Genomic DNA, 27,752 nt, shown 5'->3' on the forward strand with positions numbered 1-27,752 from the left:
GAGAAATGTCTATCCACAGTCTTTGCCCATTGGTACAATTGGTAATTCCAACTGGGTTTTTTTTTTGCCATTGAGTTGTTTGAGTTTCTTGTATATTCCGGATATTAGTCCCTTGTCAGATGAATAGTTTGTTTTCTCTCATTCTACAGGTTGTCTCTTCACTCCATTGATTGTTTCCTTGGCTTCACAGGAGCTTTTTAGTTTAATATAGTCTCATTTGTCTATTTTGTTTTTGTTGCCTGTGCTTTTGAGGTCTTAGCCATAAAATCTTTGCCTAGACCAGTGTTCTAGAGTATTTTCCCTATGTTTTCTTCTAGCAGTTTCCTAGTTTCAGGTTTTATGTTTAAGTCTTTAATCCATTTTGAGTTGATTTTGTATATGTTGAGAAATAGGGGTCTAGTTTTTTCTTCTGAATATGGTTATTTAGTTTTCCCAGTATCATTTATTGAAGAGAGTGTCTTTTCTCCAATGTATGTTCTTGGTGCCTCTGTTAAAACTCAGTTGGCTATAAATATTTGGATTTATTTCTGGGTTCTCTATTCTGTTCCATTAGTCTACATTTTTAAAATTTTAATTTAACTTAATTTATTTTGAGACAGGTTGTTGGCCTGTCACCCACGCTGAAGTGCGGTGGCATGAACATAGCTCACTACAGCCTTGATTTCCCAGGCTCAAGCAATACTCCCACTTCCGCCTCCCAAGTAGCTGGGAATACAGGTGCACCCCACTACACCTGGCTAATTAAACAATTTTTTTTTTTTTGTAGAGACAAGGTCTCACTATGTTGCCAAGCCTGATCTTGAAGTCCTGGGCTTGAGTGATCCTCCCACCTCGGCATCCTAAGGTGCTGGGATTACAGGTGTGAGCCATCACACCTAGTCTATATATTTGTTTTTATAGCAGTACCATGCTGTTTTGGTTACTATAACCTTTGAGGTCAGGTAATGTGATGCCTTCAGCTTTTCTCAGGATTGTTTTGGCTCTTTGGGCTCTTTTTTGGTTTCATATGAATTTTAGGATTTCTTTTCTGTTTCTGTGAAAAATGTCATTGGTATTTTGATAGGGATTGCAGTGAATCTTTAGATTGCTCTGGGGAATATGCTCATTTTGACAATATTAATTTTTCCAATCCATGAACATGGGATGTATTGTTATTTGTTTTTGTCTTTTTCCATATCTTTCATCAGTGTTTTTAGTTTTCTTTCTAGAGGTCTTTTACCTCCTTGGTTAAATTTATTCCTAGGTGTTTTATATACACACACACGCACATACACACACACACACACATATATATATACGCATACATATATATATATACACACATACATATATATATATTTGTAGCTATTGTAAATGGGATTGCCTTCTTGATTTCTTTCTCAGCTCATTTGTTATTGGTGTATATAAATGCTACTGATTTTCTAAATGTTGATTTTGTATCCTGAGACTTTACTGAATTTATTTATCAGATTTAAGAGTCTTTTGGGGGAGTCTTTAGATTTTTCTAGCTGTAAGATTATGTCATCTGCAAAGAGGAACAATTTGACTTCCTCTTCACTAATTTGGATGCCATTTATTTCTTTCTCTTTCCTGATATTGCTCTGGATAGGACTTCTAGTACTGTGTTGAATAGAAGTATTAAAAGTGGGCATCCTTGTCTTGTTCCAGTTCTTAGAGGAAAGGCTTTCAGCTTTTCCTCATTCAGTGTGGTGTTAGCTGTGGGTTTTTCATTTATGGTCCTTATTATGTTGAGGTATGTTTCTTCTATGCCTAGTCTGTTGAAGGGATGTTAAATTTGATGATCATGTGCTTTTTGTCCTTCATTCTCATGATGCGATGTATCACATTTATTGATTTGGGCATGTTGAACTATCCTTGCATGAATGGAACAAATTCCACTTGATCATGATGTATATCTTTTTGATGTGCTGTTAGATTCAGTTTGCTAGCATTTCATTGAGGATTTTTGTGTCTATGATCATCAGGGACATTGGATATTTTCTTTTTTTGTTGTGTTCTTGTCTGGTGTTGGTATTAGGATAATGCTAGCTTTGTAAATGTGTTAGGGAGAATTCCCTCTCCAATTTTTTGGAATAGCTTGAGGAGAACTGGTGTTAGTTCTTCTTTATAAGTTTGGTAGAATTTGGCAGTGGCTTCATAAATTATTTGCACTTCTTCTGCATGGGAGATTTATATTTAATTTTTAAGAAACTGACAAACAATTTTCTTTTTTTTAAATTATACTTTAAGTTCTGGGATACGTGTGCAGAATGTGCAGGTTTGTTACATAGGTATACACATGCCATGGTGGTTTGCTGCACCCATCAACTCTCAACTACGTTAGTATTTCTCCTAATGCTATCCCTCCCCGGGCCCCCACCCTCGGCAGGCCCTGGTGTGTGAAGTTTTCCTCCCTGTGTCCATGTGTTTTCATTGTTCAACTCCCACTTATGAGTGAGAACATGCGGTGTTTGGTTTTCTATTCCTGTGTTAGTTTGCTGAGAATGATGGTTTCCAGCTTCATCCATGTCCCTGCAAAGGACATGAACTCATTCTTTTTTATGGCTGCATAGTATTCCATTGTGAATATGTGCCACATTTTCTTTATCCAGTCTGTCATTGATAGGCATTTGGGTTGGTTCCAAGTCTTTGGTATTGTGAATAGTGCTGCAATAAACATACTTGTGTGTGTGTCTTTATAGTAGAATGATTTATAATCCTTTGGGTATATACCCAATAATGGGATTGCTGGGTCAAATGGAATTTCTGGTTCTAGATCCTTGAGGAATCACCACATTGTCTTCCACAATTATTAAACTAATTTACACTCCCACCAACAGTGTAAAAGTGTTCCTATTTCTCTACATCCTCTCCAGCATTTGTTGTTTCCTGACTTTTTAATGATTGCCATTCTAAGTGGCATGAGATGGTATCTCATTGTGGTTTTGATTTGCATTTCTCTAATGACCAGTGATGAGGAGCTTTTTTTTTTTATCATATGACAAACAATTTTCTAAAGTGGTTGTGCCATCTTATACTTGCACAAGCAGTGTCTGAGAGTCCAAGTGTTCCTCATCCTCACCAACACTTGGTTTTGTCAGTCTTTTACATTTTAACCATTCTAGTTGGTGTGAAGTGGTATCTCATTGTGGTTTTTACTTTGCACTTGTGACAACTAATTATTTGAAGACCTTTACATGTGCTTATTGGCTATTCTTATATTTTTTATGTGTCTGTATGAAATGTCTATTTAAGTCTTTTGCCCCAATTTTTAATTGGGTTGATTGTGTCTTTATTATTGATTTGAGGAGTTACTTGTATATTCTGGACACAAGTTGTTGTTTGTTCAATATATGCATGAAAATATTTTCTACCAGTCTGTAGCTTGCCTACTATTGATTTTCCTAACTGTGTCCTTCAGTGGGCTGGCTTTAAGATTTTAGTGAAGAGATTTTGGGTTCAGTGTTAGGAGTAATGGGCCCTCACCCATTTTATAGTTGATAATGTTAATTTTTATTGGCGTACTGATGGGCATTATAACCACACTTTTTTCTCAAGGCATTGTATATTATCTTAAAAGAAAATTTCCAAAGGAAAACTCAAGACTTTTCCATAGTAACAGTGATTGTGTTATTGGGTATAAGGATTACAGATATATTAGATCTCTTTGAGTAGCAACTGCTAGTGTGTAATAGAAGCCCATGTGGGAAGGTCAAGCCCTGTCCCTTGCCAATTATGTATTCTCCTTTTCCAAGAAACTGTGGCATAATCATAAATGATACAGTGCAAGAGGGGACATATTCTATATGCTGCCCAAGTCAAGTCCAGTAGACACTGGAGAATCCAGCCTGGGAAACAGTAACAACAGCAGCTTACATTAGTATTTTCCCCAAGATCTGATGACAGGCTGAATCCAAATTAACAGTAAAAGGAAAGAAGCCAAACTTCTCTTGGAGAGAAGAAGGAATTCCACCTAGGTAAAGTGGCATCATGTGATATTAAACATTGACTCATAAAATGGGTCTCGGGAAATGCTTTCAAGCTTGACTTGGAATAACAATAGTTAAAGAACAAGATTTCTCCCTTAGAGTTCATATGTGAACTTATTTACCAGCCAACTCTGACATATCAGCTACCTGAATTGACGCTTGGTTCTAACCCTGATAATTATTGCCTCTAATCTTTTATATTTGCTTTTATATTTGCAATAAGATTTTGATTTTCTTAATAATCATGGCTCTCAAGTTGAAAAGCCTGCATAATCTCTAACTTGTACTAAGTAAATACTGGCTTCTCAGTTGACTACTATCGATTTTTTAATTATTTGGAGTAATATTTGTAATAATTAACTTTAGAGAAAAGCACATGGAAAATCTTTGTGTGCATATTCTTTAGTACCTAAAGTGTTCAGAACTGAAAAAAATACCCATTTTTATGTCCATCTGCGTACTGTGATTTCTGGATAGTAAAGGCTCTGAGCTCCTTGATGTCCCTGTGTTTCACTTATATTCCGGAGTTCTGTATTTGTTTATTTGCTGCTGATCCCACAAAACTAAAGGAAAAAAAAATAAGAGTGGCTCAAGGAGGAAATAGCTAGGGCTTAGTGTAATGTGTGGGTGGAAGATAAGGGAGTAAGAATTATTTTCAAAGAGGAAAAAAATAAGGACTTGAGGTTATTGAGAAGACTTAAGAGTCAGTTGCATCCCTCAGCACAATTTTAAGAAGTCTAAAATGTGAAAAAAAAGTTTGTACATTAAAAACACGGTTCTGATCTTTTCTTTAAAAAATGTTCTCTTGGAAGAGAATATGAGTTTTTAAAATCAGGTAAAACTCTGTCTGAATTTAGCTGTTATATTTTACTGACTGTCCATTCTCTTGCCATTTCAGGTAAACCTCTTCGTGCTGCTCTCTGTGGTTTGTGTCCTCTTAAATCTAGCTGGATTTATCCTAGGCTGCCAAGGGGCCCAGTTTGTGTCCAGCGTGCCCAGGTGTGATCTGGTAAGCAGTCCTAAAACATCACTGTGCATCTAGGCAGACCCTGGCTTGTCAGGTGTTCCTGGCGAGACTTGCAACATTCAGCATCAGGCAACTGTCCTGAAGTGAAACCTGAAATGGGTAAAGGGAAGTGGGAAAACAAAACAAAGAGCTGCCTGCTGATTATTTCACCCAAGTTGTCGATTACTTTTTCCAAAGCAGGGACCAGCCAGCAAAACACCGGAACCATAGTGATATAATGCATCTTTAGTTAGTGAATGAATGGATCAGATGTCCACAATCAGTCTCTGACTGTCCTCATCTAAAGAGAAAAAAATGGATATTGCCAGAATACAGGTCAACAGTCTTTTATCTGAAACCTTTGGAGGCCAGATGTGTGTCAGCATTTAGAGTTTTTCCAATTTTAGAAGATTAAATATTTTGCATATACTATTTATTATGTAGCATGCCAGTGGAGTCTGGGACAGTAGGCTGTTATCATAACTTCTGGTTTTCAGAGCTTTTTGGATTTCAGCATTGTGAGTAAGAGGTTGTGCACTTGTACCATCTCTGAACTTAAAAAAAATTTTATTGTGGTAAAATACACATAGCATGAAATTTACCATCTTAACCATTTTTAAGTCTACAGTTCAGTAGAGGTAAGTATATTCACATTGTTGACAACCAATCTCTAGAACTCTTCATTTTGTAAAACTGAAAGTCTATGCATATTAAACACCAACAGCTCCCCATCCTCCAACCCCTGGCAATCACCATTTCACATTCCCTTTCTATGAATTTGAGTACCCTAGGTACCTCACACAAGTAGGATAATACGCTGTTTGTCTTTTTGTGACTGGATTATTTCACTTAGCATCATCTCCTCAAGGTTCATCATGTTGTAGCATGTGTTAGAATTCCCTTCCTTTTTAAGACTATGTAATATTCCATTGTATGTACATGATACCTTTTGTTTATCCATTTATCTATGATGGATATTTAGGTTGGCCCCCACTCTTGGTTATTGTGAATAACATTGCCACGAACATGGGCATGCAAACATGTCTCTGAGATCCTGTTTTTAATTCTTTTGGATATATAACCAGAAGTGATCATTTGGTAATTCTATTTTAAATTTTTTGAGGAAACTTTGTATAGTTTTTCATAGCAACTGCACCATTTAATATTTCCACCAACAGTGCACACGGGTTCCAATTTCTGCACATCTTCACTGACACTTGTTATTTTCTGCTTTTTTTTTTAAGTGGCCATTCTAATGGGTATAAGGTGATACCTCATTTGGTTTTGATTTGCATTTTCCTTATGATTAGTGATGTTGATAGTCTCTTCATATGCCTGCTGGCTATTTGTATGTCTTCATTAAAGGAAGAATGTCTATACAAGTCTTTTGCACATTTTAAAATTGAGTTTTTTTTTGTTATTGAGTTGTAGAAGTTCTTTATATATTCTGTATATCAGAATATATATACCACAAAACCAACACTGTGATTATTTCTGATGTTGTAATTATAAAAGTTTGGGCAAGCCATGAAAAGTATAAGGCAGAACTTAAATATCATTTGAATTCCCACTATCCCTGGATAACAATTTGGCCATGTGTTAAGCATCTCTTTATGCACAAAAACGGACATAATCAACAGGATCATGTTATAAGTGTTGTTTTCCTTTGGGGAAATTATTGACAAATGAAACCTTTTTGGGCAAGGGGTTGCTCTTCTCTTCTCTTTCCCACTCTGCCCATACCTGTCACCCCAAATCCTTAGTAACAGGCCGGGGAATTATATTTCATAATGTTTTCATGGTCATGTAATCTTACATAAATATGTATGGAGTGGGGTTGTTCATGATTTTTTTAAAAATGGGGTATATTGTATGTACTTCCCTGCATCCTGTTTTTTATCACTTAAAGATGTATCACTTAGAGATAGATTAAATACAGACTAACACCCTTAATTTCTTTTACCAAATTAGTTCCTTATTTTGTTATTGCCTGTTGTGGCTTGGGTTTTGACCAATAGACACAGTGCTGCCATTAATATCATTCTGTATATCCTCAGGGAGATTTTAGTCCTAAGCAGAGTAGGTTCCCAGGACAAGGAATTGTTCTCAGCAGTATCTTTTCTCCTGCTTATCTCATTTATTATTACAAATTCAACCATTTTATTGTTCTATCCATTGCTTTTAAATTGGGGTAGAAGTTGCAGTGAAAAACACAAATCTTAAGTGTGCAGTTCATTATAAGTTTTGACCAATGTATACATTCATTTTGACAAATGTATACACTCATGTTATACTCCAAACAATTTCTATACTCCAAACAAAATATTGTTTGTTGTACTCCAAACAGTATTTCTGTCACCCTAAAAAGTTCTTTAGTGTCTCTTTTCAGGCAGTCTCTACTCTCTCATAGGCAACCACTGTTCCTATTTCTTTCACCATGGGTTAGTTTTGCATGTCCTTGAACTTCATATAGATGGAGTCACATGGTTTGAAAATTTTTGTGTCTGAATTATTTTGCCCAGTGTAATGTTCTTGAAATTCATCCATATTTTTATATTGTATCTGTTGTTTGTTCCTTTTTTCAGGACACTATTTCATTTTATAAAAATACCAGAATTTGTTTTTTGTTTTTTTGTTCTCCTGTTGATGGACAGTTAGGTTGTTTCCAGTTTGGGGGTGTTATGAACAAAGCTGCTGTGAGCATTATTGTTTTGGGGAGGCAGTTTTCATTTTTCTTGAGTGAATACCTTGGCATGGAGTTGCTGGATCATGTGGTGCTAAAGAGTTTTCCAAAGTGGTTGGGGAAGTGAGTATTTTTAATTTAAAATGGATAGTCAGTTCCTTCATTAAAGGGCTTAAACTCAGCAGTGACTGGTGAGTTTCTACCAGTGGCTCTCCACGTCTCCACCAGCAAAGAGAGTTTCTCTCTTTTTAAAGTTTTGCCAGTCTGATGAAGCCAAAGTGAGAGCTTGCTGTCACTCTAATTTGTAGTTCCCTGAGTGCTTAAGATGGCATCATCATTTTTTAAAAAGCTCTCCAGAAAATTCAAATGTACAGGTAGGGTTAAGAATGCTGCTATTGAAAGACGACAGGGGGAAGACAAAGACCTGACCTCTTCAGGCAATAGCACCAAGAATGCAGGGTGGATGTTCATTATTTAGGATCAGGGAGACTTCTACAGATTTGTTTGTGGATAGGCTAACGTGACTGATGAGAAATGAGAATAAGTTTTGATGAGAAGTGAGAACAAGTTTTTAGAAATATTGGGCAGAGATGGGATTAAGAATGGAGGTGAAGGTATTAGATTCTGCAAGGATCAGGAATAGGGGAGCAGGAACGCACGGTGCACAGTTGCCTGGAATCATTTTGCACAGAGTCTGAGGACTTCTTTGTATCCAGTGGGAAAATTAATTGGTATTCGTGATCATTTGTATAATGAGTAAACTTTCAAATAGGGTTGTTTAAAGGGACTAAATTTCACCCATCTGGAAAATTTTGCCATCCAGACTGGCTCACTCCAGAGGTTCCAGGTAACTGAAGTTTCTGAAGAGCTGGACATCTATGTTATATGGTGTGTGCAGCCCACATAGGCCTGGTTTCCCACTTAACTAAATGCTTTGTATCAAGAATGGACTTGTTTGGGAAGGGAGTATTTTGTAAGATGATGCCTAGTATTGTCTGAGAGAGATAGAGCTTTCAGGTTAAGATCTTGAGGCTTGCACCAATTGCAAAAAATGAAAATCAGAGTGCATTGTGTTGGAAAAAAAAAGTGAGTTTGGTTCCTTTTGAGGAAGAGTAGGTCATGTACACGAGCAGAGTGGAGGCTGATACTTCATCTCATTTAGCTGCTTATTTGTCAGTACTAAACAGGATTAGTATGAAAACAGGAAGTTCTCAGCTGGAGACTTTAAAGGAGAAAGAAGGAATATTAAAATTCCCTTTGTTTTGTTAAAGCCACTGAAATTTAGGTTTTGGTTGTTACCATGCTATACCCTAGCCCATCCTGACTGATAGAGTCATTGCCTGACACAGAACCCTGCCTTTATCTCATTCTACAGGATTGGTGCTCCATGGTAGAGCCAGGGTATTTTTTCTTAATAATTAAAGTATTTTTTTTTACCTTTCCTCCCTTAAGGTGGACTTAGGTGAAGGCAAGATTTGCTTCTGTTGTGAAGAATTTCAACCAGCCAAGTGCACAGACAAAGAAAATGCCTTGAAACTCTTTCCGGTTCAGCCCTGTAGTGCTGTTCACCTTCTACTTAAGGTACCTCAAACAGATTCCCACCCCCACGGTAAATACACCATGGAGCCCCCAAAGAAGGCAAACCTACTTGAAATATTCCTGTTCTATTACCTCCCTCAAACAATTAAGCTGCTGAAAGCACATGTGAGTGACCCCAGAGACATAATTGAATGCAGAAAGAACCACAGATTATTGTGTGTGTTAAATTATGTATGGACAGCTTTCTCTGTGTTGAAGAACTGTAAGATAGTAAAAAATGGAAAGGAGCCTGACTATATATATGTATATGTATACACATACACACATATTTCCACATATAAACATATGCATATGTACATATGTATACCTACACACATATATACGATGTAGCTTTTAGCAAAACCTTTAAGTCGCACACTCGTGTCATTGTTCTGATGCTCATTTGTTTGCTTATATGGGTCATATGGGCCACTGAGTACTACCAGTCTGCAACACGTAGACTAAGGAGAGAGATTGGCCAGAAAATATGAGGGAATTGAAGCACCTTAGCTCTTGTTTAATAAGCAACAACTATAATAAGCCAAAGGGATTAAACAAACAGATGATCTCAGTTGAAGAGAAATACAAAATTAGCCTTCATCAGGGAATTGGATAAAAATTGTGCCCTGACTTAAGGAACATTAGCTCAGCGAGTGACAAATCAGCTGGTGAACCCTGAGGTATGGCTTTTAGAGAGTCCACTCTCACCGGTTTTCTTTAGATACTTGTTTTGGGTTTCATTTTGGTAGGGAGGAAGAATCTCCAAGGAAAGAGAGAACTGTTCCAAGCTACCAGCTCTGGGTTGTGTGGGATGTGGAAATGGCCTGCTTTCCATGGCTTCTGCATTTTTCGTAGCTGAGTCACCCCCAAACTTTCTGAGCCAGGACTTAGCTTGGGGAAAGCCCCACTCAGGGAGCCAGGACTGTACCAACAGAAGCGTTTGGAATGGCCTTTGCTATTTTGAGATGTGTGTTTAGTGGAGAGAAGTCCTATTTACACTCTGGCTGGGCCAGCCCCTGCAGCGTCCTCATCGTGTGCATGGGGCAGCGCAGCCAATTGCTCTTGAAACAGAATTAGTGGCCACAAATTAAGCAGTGTGCTGTGCTGGTGGGAGGCTGTGGGAGGGAGGAGGCTGGGAATTGCTATCCCTGGGGAAATCAGCTTCAGAAGAGAAGCTCACTGCTCTCCTGGAAAGAATGTTTCCAGACAGTATTCTGATGCTTGCGAAAAGAAATACTGTCATACCAGGTTGTTCTGTGACAGAAAGCTTCTAAGATAAGTTTTTGGAATTAAGAAGTACACATTATTGCATGAGGGTCATAATAATAGCCAGCATTTATGTGGGCACTTTCCATGAGCCAAACACCATCTAAGTCCTTTACATGCATCCTCTCCTGAGAATTGTCTTATGGAGGCAGTGTTATTATTATTTTAAAGATTTTCTACATTGTATTCTGGTGATGTGTGTTGAAGTACTTAGTGGTGCTATTGTTTCCTTGCCCCAGAAAGTCCTCTTTGCGCTGTGTGCCTTGAATGCCCTGACCACCACCGTCTGCTTGGTGGCCGCTGCCCTCCGCTACCTCCAGATATTCGCAACCAGGAGATCCTGCATCGTAAGTCTATGCAAGGGCATCATGGCCATGTTTCCGCTGAGCCAGCCCATGGACCCCTTCGTGTCATCCACTGCCTCTCTCCCCGTGCCTTTGTAATGAAGGCTGTTGACTAACCGAGCTGCTGTTTAATCAGGATGAATCCCAGATTTCTGCTGAAGAAGTGGAGGATCATGGACGCATCCCGGACCCTGATGATTTTGTGCCGCCTGTGCCTCCCCCTTCCTATTTTGCCACATTTTACTCGTGCACACCCCGGATGAACCGCAGGTATCGTTCCTGAGTTCCCCTGCAGTCTGAGTGGGGTGCTGTGGGTTCTGAAGACTGAAGTGTCTCCAGAACTCACAGCATGAGATCTCACTTTTCTTTGAAAAAGAAAAAGAAAAATTTTTCCTGACTTGAGGAACATTAGCCCAATGAGCGACAAAATCAGCTAGTGAACCCAGTGGTATGGCTTTTAGAGAGTCCACCTCTGCCAGCCTTCTTTAGAAAAATGAAAAACAATTATGCTGTTTTTCAGGGGTTTCTATTCTCTCTGTCTCTCTCTCTCTATTTTCTGTCTTATTTCCTCTTTTTGTCTGATAAAACAGATGAATCCAAAGAAAAGTTAAACTTTGACCTAAAGATAGACATTTTCAATTTCAATTAGCTTTCTAAGGGAAACTGACACCCAGGGAGATAACAGCTGTAATTTGACATGATTGAGAGTCGCTGTTGCCTTGGAAACACTCCCAGTTAGGCCAAATCGATGTTTCATTGTAATACCATCAGCAGGTCTCAACAATCATGAAATTCTTCCTAGCCATTAAAAAGAGATTAATTATTAATTGTCTCTCCCTGGTCTAGAAAAGATAGATACCGTACTTATTTTCCTTTTCAAATTTCAAACTCAAACTTTTGACCTTCTTAAATATCAAGGATTTTTATTGGTACAGTGAAATGCTGCATACATTTGTCTGATTGTTAGCAATTTCTAGAATCAAACCTTTTTCTAAAGAATGACTTCATTTAGGCCCGGTGCGGTGGCTCACACCTGTAATCCCAGCACTTTGGGAGGCCGAGGTGGGTAGATCACGAGGTCAGGAGATCAAGACCATCCTGGCTAACCCCCGTCTCTACTAAAAATACAAAAAAATTAGCCGGGCATGGTAGCAGGCGCCTGTAGTCCCAGCTACTTGGGAGGCGGAGGCAGGAGAATGGCGTGAACCTGGGAGGCGGAGCTTGCAGTGAGCTGAGATCGCACCACTGCACTCCAGCCTGGGCAAGAGCGAGACTCTGTCTCAAAAAAAAAAAAAAAAAAAAAAAAAAGAGTGACTTCATTTATTTATTCATTCAACAAACATGGAATCCTCTGTGCTGGGTTATTGGAATTCAAAATGAGCTAGACCTGCTTCCTCCTCTAACATTAAGGAGCTCACAGTCTAGGTCATTAAAATGTGTGTTGGAAGGATCACAGTAATATTCAAAAGAGGGACTTTGGGTGCACAGAGAAGGTCCACCTAACCCAGAGTGGCAAGGCAGTCAGAGATGGCTTCCTGGAAGAAGTGACCTTAAGCTGAGTTTAAAGGATAAGCAAACATCTGTTGAACTTTCTGAAAGAGAATCTCTTAATTCCACAGAAATACTATTGTCTTCAGCTTCATATTCAGAGGGCCAGAAATTTCTATTTTTTAATCCCTGTAGTACATGTAGAGACTTATCAAACTAACTTGGTGCTGAGCTTGAGGTTTTTAGAGAAGTATTTTCTAATGTCCAGGGTGACGGTATGTGACTTTGAGATAGGTCACCAGTGGGGCCGCCACCCAGACACTGTTAGTGTTCTTTTCAGTGGCTTAGCTGCTGACTCGTCCCTCAGTTATACCTGAACCCTACCTCTATACCCTCCCCAGCTCACTTGCCAAGGCAGGGGCAGAGATGACTGCAAAGCTGGAGGGAGTGTCAGCTGGGTGACAGGTGGCCTGGGCTAGGCCTGTGGGACAGCTTGGCCTCTCTGGTGTTCAGGGAGTGGCCTCTGCTGGAATTTCAAAGCCTCAGGGGCTGGGATGGCTTCCTTAATCTTTCAGGAAATGAGCCAAGAATGACAGAGGCTGAAGAGATATGGCAGCAAAACACATGTTCTTTCTGTACTGAGGACACATTGGCGAAAATCTTAGCACCGTCTCAGGCTGTCTGTAGAGGGTACATTGGAGGACAGTAAAAATGACTGATATTTCATGGTGGGGATGAGAAATACCCTCTCCAATAAGAAGAATTCTTTGACACTGAGGTTGCGGATGAGCACTCTGTTGACCTAGAAGGAGGCAACAGACAGATTTAGTTTCTGCAGTGGCAAAAAGGGAAAGTGACTCATGTGGGTTTAGGAGCCGAGCCATCCAGCAGTGTGCTCTGAGCTCTCCCGACCTTCCTGTCTCCTCGCTTTCCTTTCTCTTCTCTGCTTCACCATAATAATGCTCATCACTGCAGATGTTTCCACTCTTTAAGATCTAGGTGCATCCTCGGATTTGTCTCTCTGAGTCCTGAGACAGCCTCTGGCCAAATCCAGGTTGGAAGAAAACAGACAAGCTTCTCATCAAGGGCTTTATCATTCAAAACTTTCTAGAAAGAAGGCCGAAGGAGAGAGTTAAAGCAAAACAGTCTTGTGAGAAAGACATTGTCCAGTCTAAAATACGTGCCTAGAGCCCTATAATCATATTGCCAATGGGCAAACACCTTTATTTTTGGAAATTTTACCAATATCAGAGTGCAGTCCACTTTCCTTTTCAAAAGGGCTGAATTTATTCACATTTAGATACATGTCCTATCAAAAATATTTTACAATGTGACCAACTTTTCTAGATTCACAGTATAAATCAACTTTATAGACACTCATGGCTTAACCTCAGTTGGTAATTTTCTTTCTTTTAAGCAGGCAGGCAAGAATATTCATGATTGTTACTATTTCTATGACGAGTTTTATCCAGAGTTTTCACACAACAGAGACTCCCCATTTCCTGTAAGGTATTATGACCTCTCAGAAGAGGTTTATTTAACTTCTATAAATATAACCACTTCATGCGTTGGTATCTCCTTGAGAAAAGGCTTCTCGAGTTACTGTCATAAACGGAAGTCTGATTGCAGTTGAGGTTTCTGTCCAAAGATGGGTTCGCTACTTTGTGAATTGATTTGTAATACAGGAGGGGGCCGTACACTCCACCCCACCTCCGCTACTCCAGGATGTCTCTGTTCTCAGAAGTTGGCTTGAGCCAGGAATCAAGGAGTCTCCAACCTATTTCTTGAACATGGATCTGGTTTTTACTCTGGGGATGTAGCCTATTAAAGAAAACCGAAGACTGAGGGGGTCTTGGGCATTGACGTGGTTGACATGGGCATTTCTTAAAGCAGAGCCCCCCCAAACCCCACTCATTTCCTTTCCTAAGAATTTCCAAACCCAAACTCAAGTGGAGCTGGGCGATGCTTGGGGTTGAGTCAGTGCTCAGCTATAGATGGTGGGGGGGAGGGCCCTTCCCTCTCTCCCCCTCCGCAGGCAGCAACCCTGTACCCAGTCACAGGGTACAGTTTTCCAGTACAGGAGGAGGAGGATTCTCTGGTCAATGGTGTATTCGCTGCTGCATTCCCCCTGAGTGAGTCTTCAGGGCCTATTTGTAGCCTGAAAGCAGAACATGCTTTGAATTTCCATCTTCAGTGCTCCTGAGCCTGCACCAGTGAAGGCTCCCTGTGGACTTGGTGATGGACTCGAAAGAGCCCAGGCTCTAGAGTCTCTGCAGAGGGTGACCCAGGATGAGTCTCTCACCATTTCTGAGCCTCAGTTTCCTCATTCACCTTCATTGTCATGTGGCTTCAGGAAGTATTGTTATGAGATAATGGACATAAGAAGCTTTCTGAAAAGAAGCAAGACCCTCATTCTTAATAAAAATTTGATCAACTTTCCCAGTAGAACAGGGCTTTAATTTCAATCACCATTATCCATTTCCTTTTGCAGTGGTGCTCAATCTTGGTGGTGCATTAGAATCCCCTAGGAGCACTGACAACGGGCAGATTCCTGGGCCCCACCATAGGCAATGAGAGCAGAATTTCTAAAAGTGAGGCCTGGGCCATCCAGAGTTTCAGAACCTCCCAAGGTGATTCTACCTACCTTGCCAGGACTGAGAGCCATGGGGATCTGGGGAAAGAAACAGTAGTTAAAAAAAAAAAAAAAAAAATCAACCTGCCAGTATGTAGCAGACCCATTTCCCTCCACAGACCCTTGTTAACACAAATGAGGTAAAATAAGAAATTGCTTAATAGGAAAGGAACTTTTCTTCTATGTCAACTCTAGCGCATCTTCCTTCAAAGTGAGGCTTTTATGGGCATTATCAAAACGACCATAGAAGCTGTTTATTCTGTGGTCAACTTGGATAAAGTATGCCCCCTCTTTCCCCAGTTGTTCTTCTGGAAGAAATTCTGCAATAGTTTAGGATCTAAAACAGAGCCCGTTACTCTGATCTCTTGGCCCTCAGCAAGCCCTCTCCTCTCTCTGGACACATAACAAACAGGCAACGGGGATAGAAACTTTCCAGGCAGGGGACACAGCAGCAAAGAAATACAGGTGTCATTTGTTGGAGAGAAAAAGTCAAGTGTTTATAAGTGCTAGGAAGGTGGCTCATGGGGGCTATGCTCATTAAAGATGGAAGGCTGGCCCTCTGGAGAGGATAGAAGTCCATAGGTCTCATTGATGAAAGCAAATCGCACTGTTCATTTGCCAGGAAAGAATCGTCACTCTTAGATCCAGGAAGGGTCTGGCTTCTCAGAGTCACTCAGCATTTATAGTTCTTAAACAGTTTCAGTGGAATAGGGGAGTTGGAATGAAGCCTGTTGGCAAGTCCTGCTGTAAGGGGGAGAATCTCCTTTCATAATAACTTTGCCAGGACCCCTCCCCCACGAAGGGACCCTTTGTGCTAGTGCCTCGCTTCCAACTGGAGGCTTGATGGATGTGTTGCGTGCTGAACCTGCAAACATCTCCACTTCAGGCATTAGCTCATCACCTTCTGCCTTCCCCTTCAGGTCAAGCAAGGGATGAAAGCGTCGCTTATGAACAGACAAATATAGAGGAAAACGAGGGAGTGCTTTCTCATCTTTTCATTCAGGTTGCAGAGTCTCATTCTTCTCAGTCCCAGAATTCCAGAAGTTTTATTGTTAGGAAGAAAGAAGTTGACATCCTTTTCAAATTTTTCTTCCACCAATCACATTTTGTATATAGCCACAAAGAATAAAATGAAACAACTGTAAATTCAGAGAACACCGCTCCCCAAAAGGCAGTGCCTGCAAGCAACTAGCCCCAGAATCTGTTTTCTCATCCATTTCTTTTAGCTTTTTAAAATCCTTTTTTTGTATTTCAAGAACAAACTTTTGCTCTCTGTTTTTTTTTTTTTCTTTCATTCTTTGATACTCCATAGCAGAATACAGGTGTTCTGGCTTTTATATGTATTTTATAAATTATTTTAAAACTTAGGTTCATCATTATTTAGATCATCTGGTACCTTGAGCAGAGATTTGTGGAATTTTCTATCAACATTGGTGAGAAATCTTGTGGAGGATTTTGCTATTATTTTGAATTTTGCTGTTGACGGTTCTTCACCCACAGGACAAAAACAAGAGCCATGTAGAATGTAAAACATAACTGAATTTTCCTGAGTCCTTAGCTGTTTTTTAAATTGAGGTGAAACTCATATAAAATGAAATTAACCAAAGTATATGATTCAGTAGCATTTAGTGCATTCACATTATTTCATAACCATCATCTTTATCTAGTTCCAAAGCATTTTCAGTACTTCAAAGAGACCCCATACCCATCAAACAGTCACTCCCCATTCCCTTCTCCCCCATCCCCTGGCAGCCACTAATCTGCTCTGTGTCTCTATGGATTATTTGCTTTTTGACTGATGGGTTTAAAAGCAATGATGGGGTTGCATTTTATACACTGTCATTTGCTTAAGGAACTCTGGCCACTTCGTCGGAGAGCAGCTTCTATTATTCTCCCTCTCCTGGCCAAGGAGACCATGGTATGGAGAGGTGAGTGGTTTTCCCCACAGTTTAGAGCAAAGCCAGTATCCGGGCATCACTGCAGTCACGTGGCCAGTCTGTAGAATGTGCTTTCTGACGCCAAGTCGCTTTTCATAGGATGGTTGGTCCTGATGTTATTCCCCTGCCACACATCTACGGAGCTCGAATCAAAGGTGTGGAAGTGTTCTGTCCTCTGGATCCCCCGCCGCCATATGAAGCTGTGGTGAGCCAGATGGACCAGGAGCAGGTACTGTCTGTCCTGAATCTCTCTAAGTACATTGACTGCAAGGGGGAAAGACAGCACCACCCCACCCCCCGCCCCCAGAGAACAGCAGGGAGACCGGGCCCCACACATCTTTTTAAGGAGTTCACTGGGTCTAATGAGGGGTGAGTTAAACATCAACAAAATAACCCTGTTTTTTCCTGTGATGCAGGGATCTTCATTCCAAATGCCAGAAGGATCAGAAGCTGCTGTGATCCCACTGGATCCGGGCTGCACACAAGTGACTCAAGGTAATAGATACATTGTGACATGATTCAGTAGATTAAAACATGATAAAATAGGCTGGGCAAGGTGGCTTATCTCTGTAATCCCAGCACTTTGGGAGGCCGAGGTGGGAGGATCACATGAGGCCAGGAGTTTGAGGCCAGCCTGGACAACAGGGAGAGGCCCTATTTCTACAAACGGAAAAAAAAAAAATGATAAAATAATGATCCTGTCTGGTATTGTGTTAGAGGGCAGGTATTCCTGGAGCAAATAGTTCAAGCTACACCTTTTTCTCCAGATGCAAAAATACCATCAACTATGAGGGCTTATAAATGGGAGAAAATATGTGAACTGAAAAAAGATATCCCTGGAATTTTTTGTGAACCAGACTATTCTCAGGAACCATGAAATAGGTTACAGAGTTTGATTGGTATTCCTGTGTTTTCTGATCTATGATTTTCTTCCTCCTATTAAAATTAGCTAGACTTTTGGCAGGGGAAAAAAAATTTCCTCTATTGCAGAGTGATTTGTGGTGAGATTGTGCTGTGTCATTTATAACCTAGGGCCCAGGTCATGCTGCCCGAGCAGCTAGTGAATTCTGATTTTCAGTACTGCAGTAAGTACTAGAGTCAGTTTACATTTATCCTTGTAATTTAAGGGAACATTGTTACAAAGGGAACCTCTTTGGGGAGGTTTTAAGCGGCCCAGAGAATTGTCCACCAGGACAAAATCACAATGGTAATAAATAATGGATCAACTCTTAGCAATTTTAGATGAAGGTAATTTTTCAGCAGTACTATTTGTAATGTAATACTTTGTGTTCCGTTCACCTTCCATCCTAAGTAGAATTATGAAGCAGTGTTCTGTCTGCTAAGCATGTTCATAATTTTTCCATTTTTTATTTTTTAACTTTATTTTTATTTATTTTTTCTGAGACAGAGTTTTGCTCCTTTTGCTCAGGGTGGAGTGCAATGGGATGATCTCAGTTCACTGCAACCTCCACCTCCTGGGTGCAAGTGATTCTCCTGCCCCAGCCTCCCGAGTAGCTGGAACTACAGGCACCGCCACCATGCCCAGCTAGTTTTTGTATTTTTAGTGGAGACAGGATTTTGCCATGTTGGCCAGGCAGGTCTGGAACTCCTGACCTTGGGTGATCCACCCGCCTCAGGGGATTACAGGCATGAGCCACTGCACCCAGCCAATTTTTCCATTTTTAAAAACAGTTTCCCGAATTACAACTCAGGCTCACAATTTTATTTTCATGAGCATAAATTATCCAATTCCAGCTGGGTTTTATGGATTTGTTTAGTGGCCACTTGACTCTCCCTGACTTAGCCTTCCTGGAGTTCTGCAGCCCACAGAGCAGCCACCTCACCTGTGCAGGTATTACCTTCCCCAGAACCAGGCTCATCCTGAGATGTCAGGGTGCTTTTCAGTACTGCCCCAGAATGCTTCCCTGGAGAAGATTCTAAGCACCTTTAGGAAAAAAAACCCTGCCATTTTGGCATGGCTCCTTTATTTTGCTCTTGGATTTAAATTTTTCTGTTTGTTTGTTTTAGGTGTGGAGGGGTGGTTTGGAAAGGCAAGTTTTCCCGTAGTGCAGTGATATAAAAACTTACTGGGCCAGCAGCCTGAGTAAATGTTATTAACTGCATTACCCTTGCCCTGGCAGGTTTAGGCTCACAGGTGTTTCCTGCCCATTTTGAGGACTGCAGCTGGTGAGATAATTTATGTTTCGCCTCTTTTTTTTTTTGAAATCAGGTGGGGACATTCCTAACATACCTGCAGAAGAAAATGCATCCACGTCAACTCCCAGTTCAACCCTGGTGCGTCCTATGAGAAACCGGAGAGCCCTCCCACCCTTGAGGACCAGGTCAAAGAGTGACCCTGTGCTCCATCATTCCGAGGAGAGAGGTGATGTCATTCCCCAAGCTCTTCGCAGGGCTGTGTGCTTATTTGTCTAAAGGAGCCAGGTGAAGGCAGGTGGCTCTGGCCAGCTCAAGACCCTGCAGTTTAAGTGGTCATTTGAAGGAGCTTATGAGGTCTTGGGAAAGTAAAATATTCTACGTCCATGTTAGGAATATATATCTACCATGTCTTTTAAGGATGGTAGGGTTTTGTTTTTTTTTTTTAAGTCATTGTCATCAAAAGAATTTGGTTGTACATGATACTATGCTAGGTACTACATGAAGACAATTATGCACACCTAGTTCTGATTTCTAGATGCTGCAATCCTATGGGAATATGCATTGTCTTAAAAAAAGTCAAAAGGATTTTTGTATACTCCCTCTTTTATAATTTGTTATATTTTTACTACGTATGAGTAGATGATTGAATTATTGAAATCTGACCTTGTTTTTAGAACTTTGGATAGAATGAAGTACACACACCCACACACTTCACCTCTCTCTCTGTGTTGAGTTTGTGTATAGATGTTACCTGAATAATTAAAAATTAAAATAATAACACTGACTTTTTTCTGAATATATGAATACCTGAACATCTCTAAATATCTCTTCATTGTAGAAAATTATAAAAAATAAAGAAACTAAAGGAAGAAAATTAAAAACTCCTGTAACTCCACCAGCACCAGCTTCTTCTTGTGAAGTAGTCTAGCAGAGTTGACCTCTGCTGTTCTAAAACACCTATGCAAATAAAACTTCGATAATTCTCCACCCTGCTCTCTCTAGGGTCCTGTCTTGAGCCCTTGCAGTCTCGGTTCTACCTCTCTGACAGTGTGTGTTATTTGCCACAGCTCTGGACTGACCATGTGCGAGCCAGAGAGAACATTCCTCTTGTCTCTACAGCAGCTTCTGAGTGGAGAGGAAGTCCTGCCACCTGGTACTGAGTGTGTCTCTGAAACACAGTGGCCGGGCAGCCTGGCTTCTGATTCCCAAGACCTGCCTTCACTGTGGGTCTCCTACACCCTCCCTGGCAAGTTGAGGACTCCAGCCTCAACGGGAACTTAGCCGTTTGCACAGCTTAGGGAAATCTTTCCAGAACCCCTTCTCATTCTGCAGACCTGCAGGGGCAAGAACAGCAGCTGCTGGAGCCCTCCATTGTGGAAGGTGCCAGGTTGCCTTCAAGTGGAAGAGTGGAGACCCTGACTCTGTCCTCACACATGAGTGTCTTTGGCGAGTGCTTCTGGAAGACTCTTGTTCTCTGTGACGTGCATACGGCTGCCTGAGAGGACAGTCTCGAATCCTGGTTTAGAGCTCCCCACACCTGCCTTTCTCCAGAGGAAAAGGGGTGCTCCCCTTCTTCCACCTGCTCTCTTGCCCCGTGCTTCTTGTCTTCTTTGAATTTCTAAATTGCTGCTTATCAGGCCTTCATAGACTCAAGATGCCAGTGTTGTGTATGCTGAAGGCTGCTGGCTGACTTCTGGACACATAATGACCAGATCTGAGTTTTGCGTCACACACTTCACAGTGCAGAAGCATTCTGCTGGTCTTTACACCCTTGCTGATATAGGTAGCCATGGAAATTAGAGCCTGCAATGGATTTCCCAGGCTCTCTGTTGACTTCCAGAATGATGTGTACTTTTTTCTGCACCTAAATTTCTCTTTCTGTAATAGCTATAGATCTACCTCATATCCATGGTGTGAGCAGCGATAACACAAGTCAGTACAATGTCCTTGAGGACGTTTGGGACAAAGGTATAGTCAAAGTGATCAGAGCATTACATTCATCTGACAAGTCTTGTCTCTCTTCAGCCCCTTCCTCTCTTAATTGACTGCTTCATCCTTGCTCCTTGGAACATCCTTTCATTGGTCAGCCACATTTTTCCTGCTTGGCCCATCCATCCCCATCTATTTGTCATACCCCATGAAACTTAACTTCATTATGGTTTGCATTCTGGATTCTCCTCTCCACCATCTGGCTTTACCTTGGGGGTGGTGTTGTACATGACACAATGACATGTTTCGGGCCATATCCTATTGGAACTGGACTTCAGGGAATAACCTTGTGTTATAATTGTTTTCCCTCCTTCTGCAAGATGAAAAGCAGGATGTGCATGGCTATCAGCATTTGTCAGATGCTTTCCATGTTGAGTTTTGTGGTCTGTGCTTTCAGGTGCAGGCATGTGTTCAAAAGGGGTTGGCCAATGGGTACATGTTGTTTGTTTCTGCCCACAGCTGCCCCAGTGCTCAGCTGTGAAGCTGCAACACAGACTGAAAGGAGACTGGATCTGGCTGCAGTGACTCTGAGGAGAAGTTTGAGATCGAGAGCTTCGCGATGCAGACCGCGGTCTTTGATAGATTACAAATCCTACATGGACACCAAGCTGCTGGTGGCGAGGTTCCTGGAGCAGTCCTCTTGTACCATGACTCCAGACATCCATGAACTTGTAGAAAACATTAAATCTGTTTTGAAGTCTGATGAGGAGCACATGGAGGAAGCCATCACAAGTGCCAGTTTTCTAGAACAGGTAATTTTATTATTAATCTCAGGCATGAATCAGATGATTCATTTTCATAGCAGCTAAAGTAGCTTCTCCGCTTTCTTGTCCAAGGCAGAGTAAGTTCATGGTCACAGTCTTCAGGGAAATTGGGTTGAGAGGTCTGGGGAGGGAGACAGAGGAAGCCGGGGAGCTTTCCTTTCAAGTGTGGTAACTTTCCCACATCATTCTTGGCTCAAGGGAAGAGAACCCAGTTTTTCTGGGACGTGGAAGCATGTCTGGGAAAATTAAAGAGTGCATCCTAGGAATAAAAGCGGAGGATGTGGACAGTATGGAGTGCATTCAACATTTGATTTCCTGAATTGAAGGTTTCCTTTGATGGGGCACATTTTCTCAGCCCTTTGGAAATGATGACATAGGTGAATTTTAATATCGACAAGATTCTAAGAGGCTGTTCACATTCCCATGAAATGTTTGGCAAGATAAATAAGCCAACAGGTCCTAAGGGAATAAGCACCTTTTCTTCTTCTGGATTAAAAAGTACAAGGCAATCCCCAAAACTGAAGCCACTTGGGGAAAAGATAGAATTGGGCATGAACATAATCCAGTTGGGTCTCAGGTTTCTCCTCTTTAAAGTAAAGGGTTAGACTAGGTAGTCTCTATACCTTTATTTTTGAATGAATGGAGTTTCCTTCTGGTAAGAGCCTTCTCTCCACCTCTTTTAAGAGCCATTCCCTTTTAGGTGCTGGCTTCATTGCTGCAGGTAGTGGGGTGGATGTTATAAACAGCACCCCACAATGGCGTGTGGATGTTATGTGGCTCTGTATCTTTGTGCATTAAATGGCCAACAAATACTTCCTCAATTGAAGTGGGCTAATTTCTCAGGGTGTACCAACTTCAGGATGTAGGTAAATTTTTAATTCAGATTGAGTAAATACCCTCTCACTGCCTCTTCCGTTTCCCCTTTCTACCTGCTGGCCTCTTCTTACAGAAGCCAGAAGCCAGACTCTCTGCCAGTCCCTCAGGGGATTCAGCGGGGAGGAATGATCTGATTACTTGCATGAAGAGGTACATGAACCACAGACCCTCTTGGGTTTGCACTCTGAAAGAGTGCTCAGTTGACGGTTCTGGGTCAGGCTCCAGTTACTAATCTATGTAGGGGAAACATTTTACATCCTGGTGTCCCTTAGCTACTCCAGATGTCATTGTCTGTCACCTTCCCTCTGTCTGGCCCCAATAGCCCAATAATCAGGAGCCACTTCTGGAAGGCTGCCAAGCTCTGATGAGCTAAGAGCTGGAGCATTCACCAGGTAGTGGGCCTGGACCTTCTGCAAAGTCTTGTTCCCTGAGAAATAGCTCTGGGGAAGAAGAACAAGCACTTATACAGTTCACTAGATGCTATCATCACAAATGTTTGCTAGATCTTTGTGCCCCAGGCAGGTTAAAAGTTCAGGTGCTGAGATTGTTGTGATAGATTTTGGGCCATCTCCTGGGCCTTCCAGGACTGGAACCTAGAGGTGAGGTTTCACAATTCCATACTTTTTCCCAGGTAGAAGGAAGTAAGGACACCAGAAGGAGGTAAGGACAGCAGAAGGAGACCAGTTATTTCTGACTCTAGCTGGCTTCGCATATTGGAGTTTTTAGATCCATTTTGATTTTCACTGATATCAAAACCACTTGTCCTAACTTACTACGTAGCACAGTCAACTTCTATGAATGTTGAACTTTTATTCTTAATCGGGAGACAAGGACAGATCTTAAAGACAAATGTAATTAGTAGACTGTTAATAAAATTTAATTTTCCTTCTTTGGGGGAATAATCTTTTAATGACCTTAAAAGCTCAGAATGGTACAAATGAAACAAAAAGTCATCCAAATGATTGTGCTGTGATGTTAGGTAACAATAAAGCCCCAAGTTTTTCCGAAGCTGCTGACAGTATTATAGGTCAAAGAGACACGGCTGTGCAATTTTTAAAAAATTGACCGGACAGTTCTCTCCTCTTCAATCCCAGTTGGATGAGGAATTTTTCATATTTTTGCCATTTTTACAGAGTAAGTGATATTATTATATATTCAAAATTATGTTTGTGACTCATTGCAAAATAGATCTAGCAAAAATAATCATTCTTAAAGACTTTACAAATAAATTGGCCTAGTTTTTATATTGTTTATTAAAGGATTATCAGATCCATTTGAAGCATCATTGGATGGTTTGGGTTGACTGTTTCTTTTTTGAAACAAGGCCTCCGTCTGTCACCCAGGCTAAAGTGCGGTGGTGTAGATATAGCTCACTGCAGTCTTGAAATCCTGGGCTCAGGTGATTCTCCTGCCTCAGCCTCTCAGGTAGCTGGGACTACAGGCGCACACCACCACGCCCAGCTAAGTTTTCTTATTTTTAGTAGAGATGAGGTCTTGCGATGTTGTCCAGGCTGGTCTAGAACTCCTGGCCTCAAGTGATCCTTCTGCCTCAGCCTCTCAAGTAGCTGGGACTCCAGGCATGAACCACCATGCCCAGCTAATTAATTTTTTTGTTTTTTTGTAGAGATGGAGTCTCACTATGTTACTCAGGTTGGTCTCAAACTCCTGGGTTGAAGTAATCCTCCTGCCTCAGCCTCCCAAAGTGCTGGGATTACAAGTGTGAGCCACTGTGCCTATACTTGGTTGACATTTTATAAACCCATCACCTGGTCCCAATCCCAGACCAGTGGTTCTTACTTGGATTCTTGTTAAAAATACAGATTCCTGAGCCTGAGTCCAGGCTAACTGTCCCCATTGCTATGGGAATTTTGTGGCAATTCAGCTGGGAATTCATGTTTCTGACAATACCCATCCCTCCCTGACCCAGTAGTAATGTTCAGATGCCAGCAAGGATCACTGACTTAGACTTCAGAGAAATTAGAGAAAAGCATTGAGAAGAATGTTAAAGAAAGAAATTGCAACGGACAAACCAGTTTAGTGCGGTTTACGGGTCTACAGCGGACATGGTAGAACATTTGGAGGATTTACAAAAAACCTCTGGAATTCCAAGTGAGTTCCACTTTGGGAAAATGCCTTTTTTTTTTTTTCTTTTTCAAAGCAATTACACATTAAGATAGGTGGATGGACCTAGGAGGTAGGTCAAAGGGCCACATCTGGTAAAGCTTACTTAACTTCTCCCCACCCCTCTCTTTTCCCAAAGATAATGGCCCCATTGCAGCCTAGCACATCCAGGGCCCACATGCTGCCCTCGCGGAGACAGCCTGGCCTGCTGCACCTCCAGAGCTGCGGCGACCTTCACACCTTCACACCGGCGGGGAGGCCCCGAGCCGAGAGGAGGCCCCGGCGAGTGGAGGCTGAGCGGCCACACAGCCTGATTGGGGTCATCCGAGAGACTGTCCTGTGAACCCTGGAAGACAGAAGGCCACTCCAAGGGGAAGGATCCCTCTTCTCTCTGCCGTTTCTTGGCTGGGAGCTGTGGTCCACCTCAAAAAAAGGAGCACTCTGGAGGACACGTTTTCCCACCTGTTGGCTCCCGTGTCTGCTGACCGAGGGCATTCAGGAGTAAATACACAGGTCGGTCCAGGCCCATCTGGGTTTGGGATGCACTGAGTTGGAGGTTATGAAAGCATTGATCCTCTCCTTCCTCTGCTGGGCCTCGCGGCATTCCCAAGGGTCACGTGCCCTGGCATGGGCAGAAACTGGGCTAATGATTCTTTGCCCACTTCACCCCTTGTGTCTCTCTTTGTTGCTAAGTTCTTTCCCTCTTGGAAGGACAGATCTGCCGGGCTGCTATTTATAGTTGCCTTTGGCCTTTCACTGCTCTGTGAATTGGCAGGAAATAAGGCGATTAACCCTATGTGTCCACAAGCCTCAAGCCTTGTTTCAGGTCACCCTCAAATCACACTCTCTTTAGGCAAAACAGGAAACTTCTTCAGTGACAAATTTTAATGCCAGACATTTAAGGAGAGGATTACTGTTGATTCCATTTACTCATGCTTGCAAAACTAGAGATCCCTAAGGCAGAACTGAGAATAAACATGTTTACTTTGGGCCACTGGGCTTGATGTGTAATATTTGTTTACACTTAGGTGGCTAGGCCTTACCATACAGAGGGCTGGGAACTTGGAGCTGTGGTGGTCAGGCTTACCGGGCAGGCCACTGAACCGGTTTAATTTATAAAGCACCTGAAGCCCGTGGATAACATGTGTCCTTCGTTCATTCAGCAAGCACTTGGCTGGATGGCTTCATGGAGCTGCCTTCTCATGGGATCATGAACAATAAATCAATAAGTAATTACAGATTGGGGATTATTGCTGAAAAAGAGCAATAGGTGGTTAGAGGGGCTTCTTCTTAGAGGAAATGGCACTTGAGCTGAGTCACGACTTAGTGGGTCAGGGAAGAATGTTCCAGGTAGAGAGAGAGAGGCGAAGAACACCAGAGGCCACTGTGACCACAGCCCCGAGTCAGGGCAGCGGTGGGCAGTAGCTGCACAGGCTGCCTGTTGTGCTAGCAATGAGATACTGTTGAGTTTTCAGCAGAAGAGTGATGGATGTCAGCATATTTTCAAAAGATCACCATGCTGCATGGAGAATAGTTTGGGCCAGACATGAGTGGAGGTGAGGAGCTGAGTAAAGAGGTTACATAGGAAATGGAGTACTGCTTCTTGCTGGGCACTGCCTGTGCACCAGCTACTATGCTAAGAGCTTTGCACACATTCCTATTTTGTGCTCATGACAGCATAGGCGGTGGAAGCTGTTATTGTCCCTGTTTTACAGATGTGGAAAATGAGGTTCAGTAATTTGCGCACGGTCCCTCCGCAGCTAAGGGGTGGAGCTGCCATTCACACCCAGGCAGTCCAACTCCAGAAACTGCATTGTTCCTCGACCTCCCAAACATGAAAATTGGTTTGCCATTTCATGCTTCTGTGAGAAAGGGCTGTTAAGACTTCTAGCTTGCCTCTCCAGACCACAGATTTCCTGGGTCCAAGCCAATGAACCATGCCAGAGTGGGAACTGTGGTGGGGACAAGGGATGGAGGAAAGGAGGGGAAAGACACTCGTGTGGAGGTGCTGAGCTGGGGTGGGAAGGGGGCTGTGGAAACAGCCCTAGAAATGGGAGAGATGGAGGGCTGTGAACAGGCTGGGGTCAGGCTCCTTGCCTGGGGTCAGCTGTGTTTGGGGAAGATCTACAGTGACATCTCAGAATGACATTTTCTCCATTCTTATCCGCCCATTCCCAGAAACTGAATTCCCCTTCAGGCTCATGATCTTTCCATTTCTCTAGGAGTCCTCCTGTCAGCACCATAGCTGTCCAGTGGGGTCTGGCCCACTGCCCGGGGTAAGCCCTTGCCTTGTTTGAGGGCCTCACCGTAGCTCTCCGACATTCCGTGGACTGCCCATGCAGCCCAGTCTAATTTCTTCTCTCCTTCACAGCTGCTTGTGTACCCCCAAACTGGTTTCTCCAAGTGAGGCCCCACAGCTGTTAGCCAACCACTTTGTCCCACTCCCATAGCCAGGCAAGAGAAGGGACTGGCCTTTCCTTCCTTCACTCAGGCCTGGCTGCGCCTTTCTCACCGCTCTGGAATCTTTTTTTTTTTTTTTTTTTTCCCAGCTGCATCCCTCTCCACCTTCCCTTCTGAACCCTATTGCTCACCTCCACCTGCCACCGCAGGCCTCCCTGTGTACCTGAAAGGCTCAAGGAAGACAGGTGGGCACCACAAGTGTGAACAGTGTCTGGCTTCTAGCTTTGGGGGGACAGTCACAGAGATGGCCTCAGCCATCCCGAGGAATGAGAAATTGCCAGCGACAACTGGAAGAGGAAAGGAGGCATAAAGCCTGAGAGCATCAGTTAGATGGACACCAGGAGCAAGTGGGGGCCTGTCTTAGCTTCACAGAATTGTCCCTGCAACTTCAGAAATGGCGAAATCTGAAAACCTATTTTTGCCTTCCTTCCCTGACTTTAAGGAGTATTAAAGTAAAAAAAA

At 42.1% G+C, this 27,752-nt stretch overlaps 1 protein-coding gene across 1 annotated transcript in view; it reads left to right on the top strand.

The window, feature by feature from the left end:
* Positions 1-25,822, top strand: part of ENTREP1 (endosomal transmembrane epsin interactor 1) — a 66,514-nt gene extending 40,692 nt beyond the window's left edge. The window contains exons 3-11 of the mRNA XM_054502383.2: positions 4,888-4,998; positions 9,131-9,259; positions 10,762-10,869; positions 11,003-11,136; positions 17,023-17,152; positions 17,340-17,418; positions 19,154-19,306; positions 21,529-21,821; positions 24,970-25,822. Coding sequence (XP_054358358.1) covers positions 4,888-4,998; positions 9,131-9,259; positions 10,762-10,869; positions 11,003-11,136; positions 17,023-17,152; positions 17,340-17,418; positions 19,154-19,306; positions 21,529-21,821; positions 24,970-25,173 — 1,341 coding nt within the window. The 3' untranslated portion in view covers positions 25,174-25,822. The remainder of the gene's footprint in view (positions 1-4,887; positions 4,999-9,130; positions 9,260-10,761; positions 10,870-11,002; positions 11,137-17,022; positions 17,153-17,339; positions 17,419-19,153; positions 19,307-21,528; positions 21,822-24,969) is intronic.
* Positions 25,823-27,752: the final 1,930 nt, after the last annotated feature.

Source organism: Pongo pygmaeus, chromosome 13 (genome assembly GCF_028885625.2).
Source record: "Pongo pygmaeus isolate AG05252 chromosome 13, NHGRI_mPonPyg2-v2.0_pri, whole genome shotgun sequence".
Taxonomy (NCBI): domain Eukaryota; kingdom Metazoa; phylum Chordata; class Mammalia; order Primates; family Hominidae; genus Pongo; species Pongo pygmaeus.